The sequence below is a fragment of the Photinus pyralis genome, unplaced genomic scaffold (assembly GCF_008802855.1).
Source record: "Photinus pyralis isolate 1611_PpyrPB1 unplaced genomic scaffold, Ppyr1.3 Ppyr1.4_LG9, whole genome shotgun sequence".
In the NCBI taxonomy this organism is placed as follows: Eukaryota; Metazoa; Arthropoda; class Insecta; order Coleoptera; family Lampyridae; genus Photinus; species Photinus pyralis.
The window spans coordinates 17,657,454-17,675,516 of record NW_022170878.1 but is presented as its reverse complement, the minus strand read 5'-3'; the positions used below and the strand labels follow the sequence as shown (position 1 = coordinate 17,675,516).

General features: G+C 35.2%; 2 protein-coding genes across 5 annotated transcripts; both read right to left on the bottom strand.

The window, feature by feature from the left end:
• Positions 1 to 810: 810 nt before the first annotated feature.
• LOC116181431 (phosphoglycerate mutase 1) lies at positions 811 to 1,936 on the bottom strand. The gene is made up of 2 exons (XM_031501805.1): positions 1,727 to 1,936; positions 811 to 1,637 (listed from the first exon to the last, which is right to left on the bottom strand). The coding sequence occupies exons 1-2, from the start codon at positions 1,824 to 1,826 to the stop codon at positions 967 to 969; spliced, it is 771 nt and encodes a 256-aa protein (XP_031357665.1). The 5' UTR covers positions 1,827 to 1,936; the 3' UTR covers positions 811 to 966.
• A 1,474-nt stretch (positions 1,937 to 3,410) lies between these two features.
• On the bottom strand, positions 3,411 to 16,339 carry LOC116181429 (adenosylhomocysteinase-like 1). Of its 4 annotated transcripts, XM_031501799.1 has the most exons (12): positions 15,979 to 16,338; positions 12,655 to 12,699; positions 10,819 to 10,906; positions 10,618 to 10,764; positions 10,396 to 10,568; positions 10,149 to 10,347; positions 9,876 to 10,026; positions 9,675 to 9,827; positions 8,060 to 8,225; positions 7,760 to 8,006; positions 7,590 to 7,710; positions 3,411 to 7,541 (listed from the first exon to the last, which is right to left on the bottom strand). In XM_031501799.1, exons 1-12 carry the CDS (start codon positions 16,078 to 16,080, stop codon positions 7,535 to 7,537), a joined length of 1,599 nt encoding a protein of 532 aa, XP_031357659.1. In that variant the 5' UTR covers positions 16,081 to 16,338; the 3' UTR covers positions 3,411 to 7,534. The 4 variants fall into 4 exon arrangements, with proteins under 4 accessions (XP_031357659.1, XP_031357661.1, XP_031357662.1 ...); XM_031501801.1 differs by lacking the exon at positions 12,655 to 12,699 and having other exon boundaries at positions 15,979 to 16,335; XM_031501800.1 differs by lacking the exon at positions 3,411 to 7,541 and having other exon boundaries at positions 7,586 to 7,710; positions 15,979 to 16,339.
• Positions 16,340 to 18,063: the final 1,724 nt, after the last annotated feature.

Sequence of the window (18,063 nt, the reverse complement as noted above, 5' to 3'; positions counted from 1 at the left end):
TTTGAATTTTCTTTCGAAATTGGTTTTTAGTCTATAACTTTTGATTGAGAAGTCTGATTGAAAAAGTACGAATTGTTTTGGATTCTACGCACCAAAATTAATAAGAAAAAGTGTTTTCCCGGGAAATTTTGGTGCAGTCGATTTTTGGTAAAAAAGGAAGGTTATACACTGCCTTTTTTTGAGCCCCGAAAAAAAAATTGTCTCAGATCGACCCGGGAAAAAAATTTTCTTATAGAATGGGGCCTGTAGAATCCATAATTTCAAACAGTTCCAAGATTGGGCTACTAGTTCAAAAGTTACAGCCCTTTGAATTTTCTTTCGAAAGTGGTTTCTAGTCTATAACTTTTGATTGAGAAGTCTGATCGAAAAAGTACAAATCGTTTTGGATTCTACGCACCAAAATTAATAAGAAAAAGTGTTTTTCCGAGAAATTTTGGAGTAATCGATTTTTGGTAAAAAAGGAAGGTTAAGTATTCAAATACTATGCCAAGTATTCGAATACTTCTCAAAGTATTCAAATACCTTGCGAAGTATTCGAATACTAAAGTATTTGTGAAAGTGAAAGTATTTGAGTTACAAATACAAATACTGCTTCCATAAAGGTATTTAATTACAAAGTATTTGAATAAAGGATTTGAATACTAAAAAGTAGTTGTAGCCTATATTTTCTCAGAGAAATCACATATGCTTTTAACTGAAGTCTTTAAATGCAAACATCTTTGCATTGGTGTATTTACTTGTGCAGAAAACAAATACTGTTCGATATTCATCTTTTTTATTGCAGCTCTGTTAGTGATCGAAAGAGCAATATTGCACAATATAATTTAACATTTATTTTTATACAGAACCACAATATACAGCACAGATATACAGCATTTGCCTGTTGTAACGTGAACATAATAAATAACTAGTTATCCAACATGGAATACTGTGAACAAGCTTTCAACATGAACTAACACGCAATAATTATTTCGCTTTGCCTTGAGCTGCAACAGCTTCCATCGCTTTCTTAACAGTCTCGGGATCTCCTAAAAATTGCAAGCTGCCATTCGGTACGGGTTTCAGATTCTCATCCAAAGTGTAAACAAACGGAATTCCAGTAGGTAAATTCAACGCCATTATTTGATCCTCGCTAAGTTCGTCTAAATGTTTCACGATGCCACGAAGACTGTTACCGTGTGCCGCAATCAAAATGCTTTTGCCCGCCTTTATTTGTGGGACAATAACGTCGTTCCAAAATGGAAGTGTTCTTTGGATTGTTAGCTTCAAAGATTCGAAAAATGGGAACTCGTCTTCAGTTGGTCCATCCTTGTAACGTGGATCATCGATGATTTGAGAATAGTATGGGTGATCGGGTGTCATGGGTGGTGGAGGAATATCATAGCTGCGACGCCACACGGTAACTTGTTCTTCGCCGTACTTTGCGGCCGTTTCCGATTTGTTAAGTCCAGTGAGCCCGCCGTAATGTCTTTCGTTTAAACGCCAAGTTTTAGTTGTGGGAAGGTCGGTTTGGCCGATTTGCTCCAGAATAGACTGCAAGGTCTTTTGAGCGCGAGTCAAAACCGATGTGTAGGCCAAATCAAATTTGTAGTTTGCATCCTTAAGCGCTTTTCCCGCACTTATCGCTTCTTCGCGACCTAAAACACAGAAAATCAGATCGGAGAAACGAAATTTTCAAATTTGTGAAGGTCAATCAAGGACGAGTAGTTTAAATTTTGGAAGTTACCTTTGTCGCTCAAATTGGCGTCGAACCATCCACAAAACAAATTCTTTTGGTTCCATTCGGACTCTCCGTGACGGACCATAACAATCTTGTACTTTGCCATCTTAAAGTGCTGTAGTCTGGGTGTAATTATTCTCAAATTCGGAATTTCTATAAGCGGGACGGTACCGAAAGTGAACAGAAGCTTATGCGTACGCAGCTGTGTTCATTACCGACACGACGAAATCTACATTATCGGCATAACTACAGAGCAAGTGATAAATTATATACAGCCAGGAATAATACCGCACTAGACACGTCCAAACTTTACCTCATTACCGTAATGTCTGGGCATCTAGAAATCTGTGCCGGTTAAAATATTTTGCGTTTCTTTAATGTTGTTGCATGTACCTGAGAGCACAATATTTATTCCCCGTTCTAATTAGACGAAAAATGCGGGCCGTACAAGATTTCTAACCTAACAATTTGTGAATGTCAAGGTTAACGCGTCTTAAAATATGTTTGTATAGGTTTTTTCAGACCGGCACATTTAACAGAGCAAACGTTTCAAAATCGTTAAGCGTTTTTTTTTTCATTTTATGACTGACATACCATCTCGTTTGGGGTTAGGTATGTTACCTGGAAAGCGCCAAATCGGTCAATTTTGCAATCAGCTGATTAGGTGCAAGAATGAAATTGGTAAATACCATTAAGTTACAACTTTCGTAATCCTAATGTTTACGTGATATTGTGAACTGAGTTTTCATCCGGAGTACGTACGCGCAGTACATATGTAGTATACTTATCTGTATTCATCTAAGTACCCACTTACAAGCATCAGAGATACTTTATAGTTGTATACTGACAACCGGATATGCGTTGCATATTCTTTTAATATGCAAAGTTGTTGGACCAATACATTCAGAATTGATATATATCCATAGAAGTTCCTATAATTTTGGGGGTGTACATTTTATTTATACATAAATTTCACTGACTGCAGTTTACTAGGCTCTGTATATAAAATAGAGATAATAATAAACGTTTGTGTTCACAAAGTACTTAAACTTTATATGTAATAAAGCACTATAATGACTTAACAAAGCAATATACGAGCTATTTATAAACAACGAATATGAAAAAAGAACAACATTTTTATTAAATTTGCTTTAACGAGTATAAGAATCACTTGCAAAGCCGAAAAATGTACTTAATAAATGTTTATTTGTTTTATTCAACACTGCACTAGTAGTGTTACAATCATCACCATTTAAGTCTCTGCCAGACAGAGCGCGGTCTGCAATATCTGTATTCAATGTCAATGCATTGTACTTGTCAAAGAGACGGCGTTTTTACCCCGCGGCGGATCGCGTTTAACAGGTTACATAGAAAACAATCGCTGACCGCAAAGGGCCTGAACTGATTAATGAGTATAATGAAAAATGAAATAGGTCAAGATACAAGGAGGTCAACACATGTAAAAACAAATTGCTGTTGCTAGCAGAGATACTACCCGCGCATGCGCTCTTTGCTGTATGTCTAAGAACATGTGTATTAAATTTGGTTCCAATCGGTTTAGCCATTTAACCGGACATGAGAGCACACACACATCATCGAGATTTTGTTTGATTCGGATTCGTGGAGCTTCAAAACGCATATGTCCATCATTTGTTATCCCTAACGTGGGGGTGGTAAAAATGAACATAAATATGGATAATAAAGTTTATTTTAGATGCTCTTTCATCACATATCCATAAAAACATATTTACAATAAACAAGATGTATTTGCAAAATCCTGAGCCATGTTTACTACAGATTTCTTACACTAATTGCTCGAGCTTATTATAAGCATACAATGTAGTTATATAAACTTAGCAACATACAAGTTATTAACAATTCCTTTAGATTTTTACAATAGATGACAAAATATGGACATTTCTACTGAATACAGTGGCACACGATTAGGCCAACAATTACAATCACATACCTTATTCATGTATACTTTTGATTTTCAGCATTTGATAAACTAAACCAGTGGCACCACACAAAATCAGGTACAACATTATACAATTGTGAGCACTTCCACATAAACATCGATCAATAAGTACTTTACGGAATTCCATAAATATATAGTTACGAGAATTACAATTATATAAAATATCTCGATAATTGTGATTTAGGTAACCATATACTCAATTACTAATAGCAAACCAAAGCTACTTGCAGCCTAATAGATGACTTTCATCTGAATCATTGGCGATTTAAATACATGAGGAACATAGGAGACATACGGCAGAACAAATGTTATACAATAAGAGAGCGAGAACACAATTAAATGAAAATAATATAAAGATTTCTGTGCATACTTGACTGGTCAGGTGGCGCTTATAGCATTCGGTAATAACGCTCAAAAAATTCTATTAGTATACATTATAAATTAAAATTATGGTGCAGTGATAAGCCCAAAAATTGCGTTGATGGATTTTTTTGAAACTTTGAGGATGGTAGTAAATTGCTTACTTTTACATTTGTGACACCGTAAGATCCGGCACAATGTCTTGGAATTATACACTTGCAATAAATTAAACTGCCAATAATTTTACTATCCAGTCTTATCGTATAATGCACATTATTGCTCATGTAAGCACTAGTGAAATTCTAGCACGGGTGCACTTGTTGTTAATGAAACACCCTGTACTGTGTGTGCTATGTTGATTGAGACTGCAGTGCATCTCAACTGTTTTAAAGATAGAGACTAACGGATTACGCGCCCTATAGCACTTTTTTGTGAACACAAACAGAATTAATCTAGCTATGATTGTTTCGGGAATACAAGGTGAATACGAAAAGCTTTTAGATTATTATAGATTATGTAGATATTTTTACGTAGAATCCAGTAGCGTAGTCAAAAAAATTTTTGGAACATCAGTTCTGAGATTTGACACAATCTTGCTATTTCTTTAATGCAACACCCTGTTTATCCTAACACGAATTTTATCAAATTGTAGCTATGAACCAAAAATAAAAACCTGATTTTTAAATAGTTTTAAATTTGTTTTGTTTATTATATCCATCGTAACTAAGGCACCCAATACCAATCAATAAAACATGGCTAATGATAGAAACATGCCATTTCAAAAATGTGAAAAATTGGATGTATACAAAAAAAAGAGAGATTGTGATACATCATTGAAAAGAATGCAAAAAATTGACGTTAAGATATACAGGGTGGGGCATTTAAAAAATACCAATGGGTCAAATTTCAGAAACAGTAATCCAAACATTTTTCTGGATTCTACGTAAAATATCGAAAATAGGCAGTTGTTACCTTTTTTTCTATCTTACATGGGTAGTATAAAATATGATACCATCCCAAAAAGTCAAACTTTTCGTTTTCACTCTGCATCTTAGAAACACACATAGGTAGATTGATTCTGTTTGTGGTATTTGGTTTCACAAAAAAGTGGTACGGGGTCGCGAACATCCTGTAGAAGCAAAAACAATGGCTCTGGTTTTATACATACGCCACTATAAAAGAGGCTAATCACAGCTCCACATTAGACATAGTTGATCATTCTAATAGTTGCATGAAATGCTCAAATTTTTTTGAGCGTTACTTTTATAATATTAATAAAGCAAGCAATACATCAAAGTATACGAATAATAAAGACACATAACTACTAATTCACATACCGCAAATAATAAAACTATGTAAATATCTACATTTAATACTGTAATCGCTGAAGCACAAAACTCGCAAATCAAATAGAACCATGTGATTTTAATTTTAGAGCTCCATTAATACTAAAGCCGATTCTTTAATTAAGCCAAAGTACCAAAAAAAATGCTAGTGAAAAGATCATCCATACTGTGTAAAATAGATGCCAAGGAACGGAGGACAATTCACATAAAAGAGGTACAACTTTCAATTACATGTACTCCATGAGCAAACTTGATATTACCGTTTGTGAGTCATGGAAAATGTTTCACTTCCAAGATAAAAAAAAGTTTCATTGCCAACACATTTTCCAACTCCAGCGACATATTGGCAAACTTATTACAAGTGTACCATACAAAAGTTTAGTGAAACTAAACTACTGGCATTTCTGTCTATGCACTAATTTATGTTAAAAGCAATTGTCAATCATTATTTGACATACAGTGATTCACACAACCATAGCACACCTACTAAAAATGCAATTAATTTACTTTTGTTTGTTTATGTAAAAGTAGAAACACAATTAATGTTTATGACCTTAAAATGAATAATAGGTTTCCGAACTCTTTAAGTCTGTTTGAAAAATATAGGTAATACATAAATAAATTAATTTGTTTGATGAGAGTATAATACTTTTGTACTATTGACGCAATAATTAATTATTATTATTATTATAGTCTAAATCTTAAATACAGGGCTGTTAGAATTTGAAATCCGATATAACGGGCAGTGTGCAAATTGCCGGAAAGCGATGCAACTTTTGTTTTTCAAATGCAGGGCCTATGTTTTTTAAGAAATATGAAAAAGACAACATGAAATGTGCATATGGTTGATAATACAAAAAATGTTAAGGGCCAAAAAAGTTTTCGAACTGTCTCACAATGAAAAGCAACAATCTTGTAAATGAACATTCGAATTTTGTGCGACACCCAACTATTCAGGAAGGACGGTTGGCCAATGTCCTTTGAATGATCGAAGAAAATTACCAGACTGTATCGACTTTTGCGTAGTCAAAGGAATATCAGGAATATCTTTCGACAACTAGTAGAAAAAACTACAACTAAAAATCCCAATGGAGCTCGACACAAAAATGACCAGCAACAAGGAAATTAAATCAACCACAACTCACAATACCCTCGCTGTAAAGGGAAGATGGCAGTTGGGCTAAGAATTCTTCTGAATTTTTGTAGATACTGCTACCGTTACCACCTATGGACCATCATCGCGAGGAAAACTGATACAAAAGTCATGATTATCGATTTTCGGTTTCAGAATATAACAGAGCATAAGGGTAAAAGGTCACGTGATCCTTAGAGCATGCGTGAAGCGGATGGAGTGTCAACATAACCTCTATAACTGCTCCTGATATGGGAATGTTTAGAAATATTCATTGCAGACGCAAATGGTGTCTAAATTATCTTTATCAAACAAATCGCAAACCAAAACAGTCAACCTGAGAAGGCGAGAGATGCGAATTTTTAGGTTAAAATGAACATGAACACGTGATCAAGTCTATTATGCGCTGTCTCATGAGATGGAGTGTTTGGAGTTAACTCCTTTTACTCTATTTTGTAATTAACAAAATGATACGGTGTTTTCTGGTGCATCCATAAACGAACGCTTATCAACAAAAAGAGTGATCAGAACACATAACGAACGCACCTCATGTAAATTACAGATCGGTTGTGAAAATTAGGTCTTTATCTAACATTGGTTTAAAAATTTTCATAGTTTTTAGTAAGTTTGAGCATATAATTCAATATATCTGATAAACAAGATCTTGGTCAATAACAAATTTAGATCCTTTATGTTTATTATTATACAAAGGTTGAAATACATCTTTGCATTTCTGTGGTACTTCATGCACTAATGGATTAAACTGAAATTTTGACATTGAATTTAGATATCGCACATCTGGAATGACAACTCACAAGGCTCAGTTTGGAGTACACATACTCAAAGCTACAATAAATCAGTAGTAACTTTTAGCTAGCTAAACTAATGATCCCCAAATGACGGCTTAGTTTCTTCTTTTTCTATTTACCTACTATGATTATATGTAAAATATACCATCAATCAACGACAAACTACTATAGAACAGTGGCTTTGTCACTTTAATACCTGAAAACAAAAAGCGATAATACTTACACCAAGCACATTCTAAATTACCTGTAATAATTGGGCTTGAATGGGCCGGCCTTGTTCAACCCCATATATCTCGCCTGGTCGTCCGTTAACTCTGTCAAGTGAGCGTCGAAAGTAGGTAAATGTAAACTGGCCACGTATTCATCTGCAAAAATTCACGTTTATATGAAAATATTAAGTGAAAACTGTGTTACCCATTTTTTTAGGTAATAAGTAAACGTCAGATTTGTAACGTCCTAAGGGAGCATTAAAAAGTTCAATTAATGCTAACGCTTGCGTGGCTGACGTTATTGAAACAACAAATGACGGTAAACTTGAGCAACTTAAATTAGCAAGGCGGCCCTCGGCCAACAATATTATGCGTTTTTCATCAGGCCATATAACATGATCGACTTGCGATCGAACTTTCTCCCAAGTAAGATCGGGTGTCCGCAAACTATTCTAAAACAAAGAAGTTCACTGGTTTCACAACCCAATTAATCAAATCAACAAACCACATCGATTTCGGTGTTAGAGTGGCCCATATTGCATATTATGCAGCCACTTTTCATTTTATCCATGTGTTCTCTTGTGACTACGTTTTTATTTCCTGTAGCAGTTATTACAATATCAACATTTCGTATAACTTCATTGAGTTTAACAACACGAAATCCATCCATACTAAACAAGAAAAACTGCACAGTAAAAGGATGCTTACACAAATAACGGTTATCGTGCAGAACACACTAAGCTTTGGCATGCAAGTGATCGGATAATGGAATACTACGGTGGGAACATTCGACTAAAGCAATGGATCAACAATAAAAAACGCAAATAAAATAGCAATTGATACTTCTTTTGTCAAAAAGTTCTCGATAGATGGTACTGGTTACTTCCTTTCATTTTATTAGTTGTAAGTGGCCATGTTTCAGTCGAGAGAATAAAAACAACATAAATTTCTACTCAGCTTCAGAAATGTGGATTTAAAGTCCCTACGCAGCTAGAAAAAATGTGGGCTTGTTGGTTTTGATCTCTTTAACCTTAACCTAAACAATTGTTTATAAAATCTGCACATTATTCATTGTCTAAATAAACAAGAGATAAATATGCAAGGCATAAAGTGTAGATAAAAGTAACAACGTTTATCTTATAATAAACAACCGTTGAAATTTAAGGAAAATAATTATAAATTAATAATATAAATTATCTCTAATATATTGTTGTGTAACAACGCCATGTGGACGTTTTGTTTGGCTCCAGCACCTATAATAACGATGGGTCACTCTGTATGTAAATTTCATTTATTGTTAGCGGTAAATGCTGGTTGGAATTTAGGATTAAGCACAATGTTAATTGTTGTATTTAATTATTTGATGTTTGATTTTGTTTAAATAATTATTTTGCTTATTTTGTTTTGGTAATTGTAAATGTAAAAGACTAGATTTATTTAAGTACGAATTATTTGTTGAGTAGTACTTAGTTTTTCTCCGGTGGTTGCGATAAGGAGTTCCGTTATAACTACTTTCAAGATAAGCACGTGTTATCGCAGAAGTAATCAGATGTTAGTTTTGATGAAGCAGTTAATTCGATGAGAAGATGGTTCAAAAAGTGGAGAAGAAGGGAAAAGTTTTAAATAAGCGAACCGGACGTGCTCTTCGGTTAAGGATGATTTAGTTTGGTGGATCTTGAAACGCCGCCATATTTGAGCGTAGATAGTAAGTCTTGTTTCATTTTAAAGTTAACATTATTAATGTATTAGTCAGTGAGACCCAGAGGCGCCATCTTATGATAAATTCCGACAAGTTATTTTCTTTGTGAATTATTATTAAGTAAAAACACATTGAACGACTGGTTTCGTCACCATTTTGTCTGCCATATTGTAGGTATAAGCGACTTTATTTATTTACAAATTAAAAATGATCGGTGCACAATTTATACTTGATTATCTTGTAATGAAGCATATGAATAACCAGGTTTTGTCCTCATTGCGCCATACAACTATGGAAACCACCATCATCAAATCAGAACGACTGACAAAGTAAGTATATTCTAATTGGTATGTGAAAGAACGAAGCAACTAGCTGGTTGTATACATACCGCCGATAAAGTAAAAGTAAAACATATTCCTACCTTGCTTGAAGTGCACAGATAGGATCAATTTCTGTAATGTAAACAACACATCCCAAACCCTGTAATGCCTGTGAACAACCCTTTCCAACTTCTCCATAACCGCAAATAACAACTTGTTTTCCACCAAACATAATGTCTGTGGATCTCTTTAAACTATTAAATAAAGTATTACAACCTCGTATACTGGTGCACTGACCTCACCTGTCAATAATGGACTCACGACAGCTGTAAAGATTGTCAAATTTAGTTTTGGTGACAGAATCATTCACATTCATTGCCGGGACAGTCAACTTTCCCGCTTTTGATAACTGATACAAACGGTGTACACCAGTTACACTTTCTTCTACAATACCTAAACACATAAACATAACAGTACGCAATAATTAAAATTGATTAAAAGATGCAATACAACGTCATCCCGCACAATCAGACACAGAACAAGAAAGACATGCAATATTGCATACATCGACGTACCTTTAATTAATTTAAACATTGCCGGATACTTTTTTAACATGAGATGCGTGGCATCTCCGCCGTCATCCAAAATCATGTTTGGTTGCCAATTTTCGGCATTCACACATTTATCGATACTCCACCAGAAATCTTCCTCTGTTTCGCCGCGCCATGCGAAAATTGGAAAGTTTGCCTCTGCTAAAGCGGCTGCCACTTCATTCTGTAATACTTGTTTTAAGTACGAAAGGCGAATGTTTATCTATTTTACCTGAGTTGAGTATATATTGCATGCAGCCCAGCGAACGCTAGCACCAAGAGCAGCCAATGTTTCAATTAAAACGGCTGTTTGAGCGTTAATGTGAGTACAGCCAATAATTTTAGCATTTTTTAGGGGTTTATCATCACAAGCTCTTTTGCGTAAGGCCATAATGCCAGGCATTTCTGAAATGTTTCGATTAGCGCTATTATTAGTAGGGCGATCACCGTCTACCTTGCTCAGCAATGTCAATTTCTCTTCTGCCAAATGCCTGTTGATTAATATTACGAACACAAAAATCATTGCTACCTGACGAATTTGATTGAATTTTTTCCCTGGGCGAGACATCGTCACCATCTGAACTACTGCCAGTACACGAAGCTAAAACGAAACGTATCATAAGTATAATAAATATATGAGACCTTTATGTTTTACTCGAACTATATGAATCTGTTGATGAAGCTGATAAAGATCTGCTTCTATATCGACTGGATTTTTTTAAAGCACCCGAAGTTTTCGCATCCTGAAAAAGCAAGCAGGTTCATAAAACTTTATTTTTTCAGACAGCTACAAATCAAGCTAATTCATGCATTTCGAAGGTGACATTACATTAAAAACTACTAGACGCTAGCCTAATCTAACACATTAGCAAACGACAATCTTGGTCAAGTTACTAAAACTGGTTCATCTAAAAATGTACCGCTTAATCTTCCGCCACAAAACATTAACACAAATCATATAGTAAACTAACCAACAGTAATTTAGGTGTATTTCCGCTCCTGAAATTTGAACCAAGGTTCATATTGATGATACACTCTCATTTGGAAGTACATATTAGACTTTCTTGTCGTTCTTCGTATAGTGCCATATAGCAAAAACAACATACGAAGAATCACATACAATTTTCAGTAGGGGACTTTTTTTGACACTCAGCTCGCATTCGGAAACACAACTTTTGATGCGGCTCATATTCAATAGCACTTATCCTTGAACCTGTAGAAATCGATTGGGGAAGGTTTGTTAGTTAGATGAGGAACAGACGGACAATATAGGGAATTAGACATAGACTGTCAATTTTGCAGACAGCGGCAAAAATGTTTCAAAGCTATTATATAATGGAGGCATATTGATTGAATACATATAATTCATGTTAATGTTCTGTTACGACGACGATTATAAACGTTATATTTTCAGACAAACATATACCGAATATTTCTAAGCAGAACAAAGAAAACTGACCAATTAGAACAAACGTTTTCTGGAATCTTCAGAAAGTCAAAAATTGAAAATACCTACCTACAAAATTATTTGATATTTCTTATTTAGACACAAAAAATAAAATAAAATAAATAAAAACTGTGTCTCATTATTTGAAAAATCCAGTGCACTTGGTGCCAATTATGCGATTAGTTTCCAGATAATTAGGTCCAAATTTAACCTCACTTTTGAAAGCCCCTTTCAAGTGGATGACCACCGTTGTTAAAAACAGCACAGATGGTAGTGTGATTGATACATGGTAAAATGTAGGAGTTAAATTACAATTAAAGACCAGTGTGAAAAGAACGGCCCCCTAGTGGCTTCCTGCCGAGTGCGTCCTCAAGTGGCAGATGGCCCTCTGAATGATCGTATGAGACACAGGATTAATGTGAAAATGGGGCAAAGCAAAGAGACATCCAATACCGCATCTCGGACCAACTACCACGTGCGGCTGTCGTGTCGTGGCCAAGGAGTTTGCAAGAGGTAGAACGGCGCGGTCCTGGTACTGTTGTACTTTAGATCAGCCATGACGGAAAACCGTACAAATTATGGGCACCTGTTGACCCCTAGTATAAATAAAATGGATGAACAAGAGCTAACGAAATTGATTTAAAAATGAAGGTTAAATAGTATTGGTAAAATGTGTATTTGGTGAAACTTGGTTTATGGTACCGGACTTTAACAATGTTGAGAAAATTCACTTATTATACTAATTTCATGCAAATTCTAGAGATCATTCAGTTTAAATTCTGCTTGAGAAATATTCGTGCAAGTAATAAGAAAACAGGAAGTGTTGTGCTTCGTTAACACAGCGATGCAAAAAATGTACAACAATTAACAATTATTACACAATAGGAGGACTAATTTGAAATGATCTTGAAGCTATTACTCCTCCTATATTCAAGGAAAACTGAGATAGATACACAAAACAAGCAACTACAAAATATACAAGTCAACATAAAATTGATATAAAGACCAAAAGTGGTAAAGCATACACTGTTACATGTATCTTACCAATTTAGATCTTTGTCCAACAAATGCATTTGAACCGTCCAGACCCTATAAATAAAATTACAAAATTCAAATCCATCATTTTTCATATCGACGATAAACAAAATGTATACAAAAATTACCTCGTCCATTTTTACCACCTTCCTTATCAACAATAAGTTCACAAATACCTGATATAATACATAAAAAAGTTATTACTAAAACCGTCTGATATGCAGATAAGAAAAGATAAATAACGATAAGTTATGTAACAATTTCAGTATTAGTTTTTATGTTACTTATTGGCAATTTTAATCTTGACAAATGAGCACTTTTACGGTATTAATCCCTCAGCTGTAACAAAGGTGAGAGACTTGTACATATAATTACTAATTTGTTTGTTGTGTATTTTGATCACCCCCCCCCCCCCTCGACCGCCAAGTTGGACAACTTTAACTTTCATCTGAAGTAATCATCGTACGAAGTACCTTGCAAGTCCCTTTCGTTAGCGTTCAGTACTTCGATACAGACACGCCTATTAGAGGCTGGGTTATTGTCATAGTGCCCTCGTCGTACGAATTCCCATGATCTTCATAAGCTGCTATCCACTGAGAAAGATGTGTGGACTGCCTATCTTTAGTATAAGCACAAAGTGAATTCGGCAATGTAGACTTGAGCGCAATCTATCGCACTTCCACTAGTGCAGTGTAGTGTAGTCTTACGAAAATTGCAATCGCGCGCACTTAGTTCAAAACGCAGTAAATACCTACAATCGCGATTTTTGTAAGATGACACCGTAAGACTCACTAGCAGAAGTGTGATGAATGAGCTCAAGTTTTCCATCTCTTTCTGACTTTGCATCGACCACAATATTGCTTCACAAGTTAACCAACGGTTACTATATCTCTCTTTATTTCACACCAGGGCTGCTATGTTTGCCAGCTGTTTTTACTACCAGCATAAAATCAAGATGAATGAAAGGTACTTCATATTATGTAAGTTTCTCATATCAATTAAAATTTGGACAAAAACCGAGCACGATACAGCAAACGCCAAAAGCCATTCAGCGCATTTCGTCACCATCATTTCTATTTATAATTAGTTTCTATCCCTTTAACACAAATAAAAAATCTAGTAAAAAATTATGCATAGCACGAATGACGACAACGCATTTTTCTGCAAATAATCGACAAGACGACAAATTTGGACAACTTTCTAAATTGCCTGCTTTCAAAGATTTTTTTTACATATAAAACAAAACAAAAAAATTCGAATTGTTTATTTTTTTTGGATTTTCCAAATTCTAAATTCTGATGTCGATGGAAATACTTTTTTAACTATATGTACAAGGTGAAAATTTTATGTCATTAATTCAAGAAATTATAAAATTATATAGACAATAACGTTTATTTTCAAAACTCGATAACTCGAAAACGATTGAATTTAGGTACATTATGCTCTTTACAAAGTTTACTTAAAATGGAGAAAATAATTGAAATATCGAATAATATAGTGTTCCATTAAAAAAATGAAATTTTGGTGTGCCACGCCCTGTATAATTAAAATTATACCTACTGCCCGTACACATTGAAGAACCCCAAAACTTTTGTACAACACTTCTTTTGATATCTTGTATATTTTTCACGATAAGTGACCGTTTCTAAACTAATCAGCATTTATTTTCAAAACTCGATAACCTGGAAACGATTGAATTAGGTACAGTACACGTACACATTATGCTTTGTACAAATTTTGCTTAAGATTGAGAGAATTGAAACATCGAATAATGTACAGGGTGTTCCATTAAAAAAATGCAATATTACTTTATAACAAACCCTGTATCTATAATTAAAATTATTACTGCCTAGTACACATTGAAGAACCCCAAAACTGTTGTATAAAACCGAATATAAAACTTTTTTTAATATCTTGTATATCTTCCCCGATAATCAACCGTTTCCAACCATCTATATGTTAGCGACAAATCCCGTTACGTCGCTAAACTTAAGTATGCCTTTTACGGACTTTGCCTAAAATCTTAGGTTTGCCCGATATATTAGGCAATGTTCAACATCACTTTATGTAGAGATTTAAAATTGGAAATACAGAGTGTCCCAGTTGAAACTGACCACATTTTAACCGTAAACAAAGTAAGATATAAAATTGCAGTTTCAACTAGTGCGCTTTAACTTTCAAAGACATATCTTAAGAAATGTCGAAAGCGGATACTTACAAAGGGAAAGTCGAGGGTAGGGTCACGATGTATCTGTTTGTGGAGAATGCGAATGTCTCGAGAAATAAGTGCAAAAGGTATTTACAAGAGGACAGTAGAGGGTAGGGTCGGGACAATATATAAATTAAATTGAACAAAACTTGATCAATTTCCTAGGGAAAACGGCAAGGTCTTGATAGAAGGAAGCGAGGGAGGAAGGTACTTCGTCTGTCTCATGATTGCCGACAAGCAAGTTTTGATTTTTTTAGGGGCGGCCTTAGACCTATTTCAATCCCCTCTACACCCAATACTTAATTTTTACACCCTGTATATCAACCGGAAAATAAAGAAAGCGTTTTACGAAATTGGTTGACGCGCCCATTCCCAAGATTTGGTATAGTTGGCCGATGATGATTATATTTGGTGGCGAAACGCGTTCATTTTTTTACTAGTTTAGTCATCTGCTATGTCGTGCGCAAGTTAATTACCTAAATAAGTTCCTTTAATTTACGTGAATCACAATAGCGTTCAACTAATGGACCAAACAATTAGGAGTGGTATAAATATCATTACAATCTCTTGGTTAATTACAGAAATTGCTCAAAGTTGGTTATTGTCGTCAGGAACAATCATTCACACAATTAACTCAGACACAATTAACCGCGATTATGAAAAATGCTGTTTTAATAACGTACAAAGTGCGTGAGTTATTACATTATACAAGCCCGAAACCTTTTAACTCGCTATAAAATATTGTAGCAATGCGGATTAATAAACTATTTTAAATTCTGCGGCTACACCATTAAAGAAGTATTGATTGCAATGACCTTCGCGGATAAATTTAATAAATGAATCCGTTTAAACTACGGAACATAAACAAACGAGAAAAATTCGTCGCGGCAATTTCCTTTAATGCGTTGACCTCAAGCTTGTAGTTTGTGGCTGAAAAGCGCAATTTGTGTTATAAATGATCAAATAAATTGTCAATGTAGATTAAAAAGGCTTATGTAACCGTCTGCAAATCTTACCCCAGGAAAGACGTCTGAGCTTTTTCAAAAATCGCAAAAAACATCGGTCAATAATTCAAAAAATGTGGGTCAAACTGAAATTTAGCGCGATTATGAACTATTACTAACCTTATTTGAAGCTGGATCTGTAATTGGGGTATCCGTAATGCCTGTCAAATCGGATTTTGTACCGAGATTTCCGTGGTTTTCCGTCATTTCGGACATTTTCATCAAATTAAGTGAAGAAAAACAACATTGAACGATGAGAGACTAGCGACCACCGCGAACATCACGAACTCCTAAACTCGTCGTTTGCACCCTTAATTAATTATCAGGATACTATTTCACTTACGAAAAGGGCGACATAATTCATTTAATTACGAAATGTTTACAAATTTGGAGTTAACGAACGGAACGGAGTGCACATTCAATAATAACAACCTTCCATAACGTAGTGCTCATGCTTTGCTGTGGTGCGGGTCGGGGAATGCAGTTGCCAGTGGCGTACCAGGATCGCGTCACAATGTCCGCCATATTGGAATTTTGACATAGACCTTGTTGCTGATTCTGGAGTAAAAAATGTTATTGTATTATTCGATATTGAATAGCAACTACTTTATAATTTTGTTTAATTAGACTGCAGAAACAAAGCCCATTTGCCAAGAATTCCGAGATTGTCGCAGTTACAAGAAGTAGAATTCCAGTTCAAAGACAACGTTCAGTTTATAGTTAAATAAGATAACGCCACGGATTCGTGGATTGTAAAGGAATTCTGACAAAAGGTCCGGATCCCCATTCTCAAAAATGCAGTCATCCACACAGTTTTGTTGTTATGATAGGGCAGTGACCCTTGTTGGTAGGCGAACCTTTATTTCAACGAGCTTCCCTAGCAGTTGCTTACAGTATTCCGGCACAAAAAAACTTAATGAACACATACACACTACAAGTGCATAGGGTCCAGTGACTCCCAGATAGGCGAATATTTGAGCAGACCACCAAGTCCCTGCTCCGTCTTCTGCCATCTTTCAGCGGAAGTTTCTAATGTTCTTGCGAATAGGAGCTCGCCAACCACTATAGGTCCTTGAATAAAGTCCTGCGTTAGAGCCGTCCTTTTTTTCTAGGGGCCTGCCCCCTTACCACAGACCCCTTATTTTTTCCTCGGCTTCTTGGTCCCCTCTGACGAGGGGCCCAGGAAGGGTTTGTTTTAATTATTGTTCACGAGTAGTGCGGAAATGCGGTCCCACCTGGGCAGCACCGCGCTATCGGCACTACACCCCAGCGCCCCGACACGGTCGCTAACACAACACCAATGAATAAAGAATCTTTATTCATTGGCTAACACCTTGACTTGAGATGACCTTCGTCCGCAACAGAGCTGGGAAAGTTACTTTGATAAAGTAACTAAGTTACTTTCCATAGTTACTTTCTAAAAAGTAACTTAAGTTACTTGAGTAACTAGATACTTAGAAACAAAAGTAACTTAGTTACAGTTACTAGTAACTAAGTTACTTTTAAAAAAGTTATTTTAAAAAGATACTTTCGAGTTACTTGCTTCGAATTTCAACACATAATAAGAAACAGCTGAATACTGAATAATCGAAAGTTTTATTTTCATATTATTTCGTTCACAAGCACAACAGTCTCACGTTTACAACTAACAAGGCAAATGGAGAGTTGCAATTTTTTATAATAAGCATCAGATAGTTAAGGACTGTATGGGAGTGTTGACTTTACCATTATTATATACGAGTATATTTAATCTTGCTTTACAAACTAATAAATTTCCTCAGATGTAGAAAAAAGCTCGAGTGTGTTCGGTTTTGAAAACTGGGGACTCAAACCAAATAACAAACTATACACCCGTTAGCATACTTTCCAATTTTGCGAAAATCTTTGAAATGGTTCATTCTCGCAACACCAACATGGTTTTATGGAGGGTCGCTCCACGACAAAAAATTACGAGCCTATCTCCTCAATATTAAATTACAAGTAGGACTGTTTTTTCCTATTGACATTATTTAAACGCATGTAAGATCTGCAAGGTATTTTGAGGAATAATTTTATAATAAATAAAAAGTAACTTTTCGGTAGGTAACTAAGTTCTTTTTAGGTAACTTAGTTACCAGAAAGTAACTTAGTACTAAGTAACTAAGTTCCTCTGAACATGGAAAAGTTATAAGTTACTTTTAGAAAGTAACTAAGTTACAAGTTACT

Coding starts and splice junctions, on each gene's coding strand:
- LOC116181431 (XM_031501805.1), bottom strand. CDS start 1,826: ATGGCAAAGTACAAGATTGTTATGGTCCGTCACGGAGAGTCCGAATGG. Junction 1,638..1,726: donor CGCCAATTTGAGCGACAAAG/GTAACTTCCAAA, acceptor TCTGTGTTTTAG/GTCGCGAAGAAGCGATAAGT.
- LOC116181429 (XM_031501799.1), bottom strand. CDS start 16,080: ATGAAAATGTCCGAAATGACGGAAAACCACGGAAATCTCGGTACAAAA. Junction 10,569..10,617: donor AATTGACATTGCTGAGCAAG/GTAGACGGTGAT, acceptor GAAACATTTCAG/AAATGCCTGGCATTATGGCC. Junction 8,007..8,059: donor CTAACACCGAAATCGATGTG/GTTTGTTGATTT, acceptor TCTTTGTTTTAG/AATAGTTTGCGGACACCCGA.